The sequence below is a fragment of the Pelmatolapia mariae genome, linkage group LG3_W (genome assembly GCF_036321145.2).
Source record: "Pelmatolapia mariae isolate MD_Pm_ZW linkage group LG3_W, Pm_UMD_F_2, whole genome shotgun sequence".
Lineage (NCBI taxonomy): Eukaryota > Metazoa > Chordata > Actinopteri > Cichliformes > Cichlidae > Pelmatolapia > Pelmatolapia mariae.
Window position 1 is genome coordinate 29,688,842 of NC_086229.1, and position 5,632 is coordinate 29,694,473.

The 5,632-nt window shown below is 42.1% G+C and overlaps 1 protein-coding gene across 1 annotated transcript; it reads right to left on the reverse strand.

Annotated features, from left to right (window-relative positions):
• Window positions 1-880: 880 nt before the first annotated feature.
• Window positions 881-4,253, reverse strand: LOC134621824 (E3 ubiquitin-protein ligase TRIM21-like). Its single transcript, XM_063467971.1, has 2 exons — window positions 4,131-4,253; window positions 881-2,548 (listed from the first exon to the last, which is right to left on the reverse strand). The coding sequence occupies exon 2, from the start codon at window positions 2,537-2,539 to the stop codon at window positions 881-883; it is 1,659 nt and encodes a 552-aa protein (XP_063324041.1). The 5' UTR covers window positions 2,540-2,548; window positions 4,131-4,253.
• Between the last annotated feature and the right edge of the window lie 1,379 nt (window positions 4,254-5,632).

Below are 5,632 nucleotides of genomic sequence, written 5' to 3' on the forward strand. Positions count from 1 at the left end.
GTTACTGAGGAAGGAGGAATTCCACCTTAAAACATAAAACCAGAAAAGTGTTCTTTAACAGTACGACGTTGATAGAGTTTGTTTGTGTGCTTGAGAGTTCAGACTGAAAGTGGTTGCACAATCGTGTGTGTGTGTGTGTCTGCAGCTGTTCTTTGTGTTGTTGCTGGATCGTTGCCTCAGGGGGAAAGTTGTGTGTGTGTTGAACATGCAGACTAACAGAGACTGCAGCTGTCAGCAGCCACACACACTTTATATTCTTCAAATCAAATCAGAGTGAAACATGTTCACTGACAGCTCAGCTTCAGCATCTTATTCATGCTGTGACTGCAGCCGTTCAACTCTGTTTCTCTTTAACCCAAATCATCACAACATGGAAATATAATCATCAAAATGATGTGACTGGAAGGATGCAGCAGTCTGTGCTCCACCTTTCTCCTCCACACCTGCAGGTGGAGAACATGGATGCATGAATCTCTACAGAGTTCTTTGAATATTATCCGTCTTATCAGTTTTCAGTGAACAAAAATCCTCACAGAGCCAAAATAAGCAGTTTGTATCCAACATAACTCAGCTGGACTCTGATGCTCCGTATAACAGCCACACATGAGTCTGGATTCACTCAAAGCATTGAACAAACTTTATTGTAAATGAAGCTTTTGGGCATTTATTCTCTGATATTTGATCTTCAGCTCGAGTCTCCATCAGTGGGAACATTTCCTGATTCAACTTTTCTTCTGTTCAAATCAAACTCCATGAGAATCAAAGTGTGAATCAGAGTCCTGATGATCAGATTCTATAGAAACATGGAGACTGTAGAGGATTTACACTCAATATGTTCATTTGTTCACTTCAATAAAAATCAATCATTCATCAAATAAAATCAGTCGTTGATCGACTCAGTTTGATTGACAGGACAGATGATCAGAGGTGCAGAGTTTTTACCTCCATAATTAGGATTGGGAGTGAAGTATGGGTGGAGTTTGTGAGTGAAGGAGCAGCCAGTAAAGGAGTAGATCAGAGCTGCAGCACCTACATCATAAAAGGAGACCAGACCCTCCTCATAATCCACAAACACCCCCACCTTCTCAGGACCAGGATGAAGACAGAGATCAACTGGAGAGTCAGCACAAGCTATGTACTCATTTCCATTTCTCAGACACACAGTCCAGAGACCATCCTGAGGTTTCAGTGTGACTTTTCTCTTCCTGTTGATCGACTCTGTGGCCACTCCTAAAGCCCAGTCAGTCTTTCCTTTAACCTGAACCTCAAAGTAAAATCTGCCTGAAGAGAAACTCTGCTCTCCTAAAACCATACCATAGTAAGAAAATCTCTCTGGGTTGTCTGGAAGATTCTTCCTCACATCACCACAGTAAACTTGTTTTCCATCATCAGACAGGATGAGCCAGGAATTTGCTGTATCAGGATCCAGAGTCACATCCACCTCATACTGCTGCACCCTCTGCAGCTCAGCCTCAAACAGCTTCTTCTTCATGAGTTTCCTGATTGTCTCCTCCAGCTGAGCCACAGCTCTCCCCACAGTCCCCTCATATGATGGTGGATGAACTCTGACCTCTGTCCAGTCCTTGCTGGGTGGAGCAGCTTTCAGGGAGGAGAAGCTTTGGAGGAGGTGGAGGTGGTCTTCAGAGCGTGAGAGCTGCTCCACCTCAGAGCTTCTCTCCATCAGCTCAGAGATTTCCTGTTCCAGATCTTTGATGAGACCTTCAGCCTGTTTCTCTGTAGTTTCCTGTTTGTCTTCGATCTCCTTCATGAGCTCCTTCAGGCGTCTCTCAACAGACTCCATCAGAGCAGTGAAGACCTGAACACCTTCTGCTTTCTGTCTGTCTGCAGCATCTTTACTCATCTTCACCGACTCTGTGATCTCCTGAATCTTCAGTCGTCTCTTCTGGATCATCTGCTGAATCTCAGCCTCTGTCTTCTCCAGCTCTGCCTTCTTTCCTTCATATTCTTCTCTCAGAGGAACAAACTCGTGGTTCTTGTGGTCTAAAACAGAGCAGAGCATGCAGACACATGTCTGGTCGGTCTTACAGAACAGCTCCAGAAGTTTATCGTGCTTCGTGCACATCCTGCCTTCCAGGTTCTCCACAGCATCAATCAGCTGATGTCTTTTCAGGCCTTTCACTGTCAGATGAGGCTCCAGGTGAGTCTGACAGTAGGAGGTCTGACACACCAGGCAGGACTTCAGGGCCTTCAGTCTGGTTCCAGTGCAGATGTCACAGGGAACTTCTCCTGGTTTGGCAGCTTGTTGCTCTGAGCTGCTGCTGCTGGCTTTCTGCTGAGCTTCACGTCTGAACTGAGCAACCATCTCAGAGATGAAGGTGTTGACCCTCAGCTGAGGTCTAGTGGAGAAAGTCTCTTTACACATGGGACACTGACAGCTCTGATTCATGTCCCAGTGCTGACTGATGCAGGTTTGGCAGAAGTTGTGTCCACATGGTGTAGAGACTGGATCAGTGAACACATCCAGACAGATGGAGCACAGAAACTGATCTTCAGATCGCAGATTGCTGGCAGCAGACATGTCTGCACTCTGAGGGAGAAAGAAAAGAAACATTTGATTCAAAATTCACTTTAAATTTCATTTTTAAAAAGAGAGAAACAAGCGTCAGTAGTCTGAGGAGCTTGGAAAGAAAAGCATCTGGACTTCTTTAAGTTTCTTGAAGACGTTTCATCAGAGAAGCTTCTTCAGTTCTCAGAGTAACTGGTGGAGACCCAGCAACACACTCAGACACAAACTGGTTCATCCCAAACACAAACTTAACATCGTAGTGTCTGCTGTACAGTGCAGCGTCCAGATGAACAGAATAACTTTGGGGATGAAGATAAATACAGTCGTTAAAAAGATGTGAAATTGTTTCTCTGACTGTTTTACAGAAGGTCCAAGATTCATCCAGATCATTTGTATACTTGAATAAATCAGTTTGTTGGATATTTTCCATCAATTACTGTGAAGTAAACTTCGACCTTGTTGGTGACTAAATCCTTCTTATTGTAAGTCCAGATCAACGAGCCATTAATATTAAACAGTGACTGTTCCAATAGAAGTGACAGTGAGGAGGACAATGAATCATAAACCTCAGAAATGTGTTATTAACTGTTGATCCAGTATATTAATGGCATTTATGAGAACATGTTTATTCAGTGGTGTCTGTATATTTGCTCCATTTGTGCGTCATTAAAAACTGTTTTCTCTCACAGATACTGGAACATCACAGCTCCTCACAAACTCAGGATATGGAAGAAGATGAACTTTTCCAGTCACTCGCTGGGATACATCATTCAATTATTCTGGATCCTCAGAAAACATTGATTTATTTTTATATTTCATATATTTGTTTGTCCAGATCAAAGATTTATGTTAGTAGAGAAGAAGCCACCATGATAAAGCCTGTGTGTGAAAATGAGATCAGTGGATTTTGTTGATCAAAATCACATTTAAGGAGGAATTCTGTCCTCCAGTTTGTTTAAATAAGCTTTGGGATTAAACACCATCATCTATGTTTGTGTCTGATGACATGTTTGATCCAGTTCAGCTTGAATATCACAGCTGATGTGTGAACTCTGACATATTTAAAGCCTCGATTATCAGGATGATTTAAACACATCTGTTTAAATAATGAGATTTATGTTTCCACACAAAGTTATAAAGTGCAGCATCGACTGTTTTCTGAATGATTCAGGAACATCTGTGACTCTTACAGGATACACTAAGTCAGATAATCTCTCTTTGTAAAATGTCTGAATGACTTTTTGAAGTACTGAACAAAATCTGCTGGTTTACAGTATCAAAGGCTTTATATCAATAAAGAATAAACAGGTGTTTTCACGTCTGTAATCCTTATGATCAATCAGATCCAGAATCAATCTAATAGGAACAGGAAGTGATGAATAACCAGGAAGTGTGGAGTCAGTCTGAAGTCCAGAGCACAGACTGAGTCCACAGTCCTGAGCAGAGCCACAGTGAGACTGAAGCAGCAGCTCGATGTTCCTACAGTGGATCTGTGGTTACATGAGCAGATTTCTATGGATCCAGTGTGACTGTGATGAGTCAGCATGAAGTGAACAGAGTGAAGATTTGTGTAGAAACAGGAAGTGTGATCAGCTGCACTCACCACTGTTGCTGAGAGAAACCTGATGGACTCCAGTGAATCTTCTTTTAGAGACAAACAGGACTCGACTGCAGCTCTGCTGCTGCTCTCTCACACTTTCACTTCTGCAAAATGACGTTGAACTTCTCGTCTTTGCTCCGCCTCTTCCTGCCTCTCCCTTTATCAGCTGGTCTGTACTCAGTGACTGTGTGCAGCGGGTGGGAGGAGTGAGGAGTGGTGTGTGTGTTCACACAGTAATGACGGCCTCAGGTGATCAGGAGAAACTCACCTGGATTTCCTTTTTCCACAGCAGACTGAGAGCTTCAGGTGGACCCTGAAGGAGGTCTCAGACACAGGTGGTAAAAGTACACACAGTGTGTACTGAAGTAGAAGTACTACTGTTAAAAATACTCCAAGTACTAATTCAACTTCTTTACTCAAGTAAAAGTAAAAAAGTACTGGCTGAGAAATGTAAGAGAGTAAAAAGAGCTGATTGAAGAACATTTCTAACACATGTTTATACAAAGCTAACTGAACCATGTGCTGCATCAACGTAATAATAAAATAATATTATTCACTTTATTTCTGTCTAAATTTGAATTACATTAAATATTCTCAGCTTGAATCAGACAAGTTGAACATGAACAGAGAAAAAGAAGGAAAATCCAAATATTCCTGTGTTCAGTTTTCTCCATTGTACAGACTGACTGTGCCTCTAAACAGGAACATGAGCAGGAAGAGGCTGAAGTGGATTCAGCAGGTGGAGGATGCCCAACATCAGCTGGAAAGATTTACTGTGACGTTTGTTTGCTGTTTTCGCCTCCTGCATGAGAACATCACCAAATAAACTCGAGTTTTTATTATTTCATTGTTCAAGAGCAAAAGGACTGACGGACTGTGTTTAAGCTCACAAATGTCACACATGAAATATTCATTGTTTATTTGCTGGTTTGTTGGTAGCAGCTCCTTAAAGTCTGTCACACATCTGTTTGAGCGTCTCCAGTTAATCTGAGCATCAGGCGGCTCAGCTGATCTCTGGTGTGTAGCTGCTGTGCTGCGGTCCCATTCCTCAGTGAAAGTAACAGCAGATCCACATGTTTGAAAAGAAAGCTTTTAAACAGACGAACACAATCAGTAAAGGACAAAGAAATAAGTAAGAAAAAATTAGAGTAAAAAGCAGGAGCAACTGAAACAGGCTGCATGCTAGCTGACGCATGAGCACTAGAAGTGTTAAACTCAATTGTTATGATTTTAGCAGCGAGTTACATGAAATACTGCATCAGAAAGAACAACACAGCGATCACAGACATGTTTATGCCAACAAACAAACATTAACCCAGAAAAGCCTTTAAAACAACCTGCTGTGGTTTGGAGTAGAGATTCCTGAATTTACCAGGTGCACCTAAAGGCAGCACAATTTAAACCGTAAATAATGATGTAGGTGCGCAAGTCCTTTTCAAGCGTCACAGCGTTAAATGAGCGGGCTTACGTTGGTTGCACTTCTACACCAAGTTTTTAGACTAGAT

Coding starts and splice junctions, on each gene's coding strand:
- LOC134621824 (XM_063467971.1), bottom strand. CDS start 2,539: ATGTCTGCTGCCAGCAATCTGCGATCTGAAGATCAGTTTCTGTGCTCC.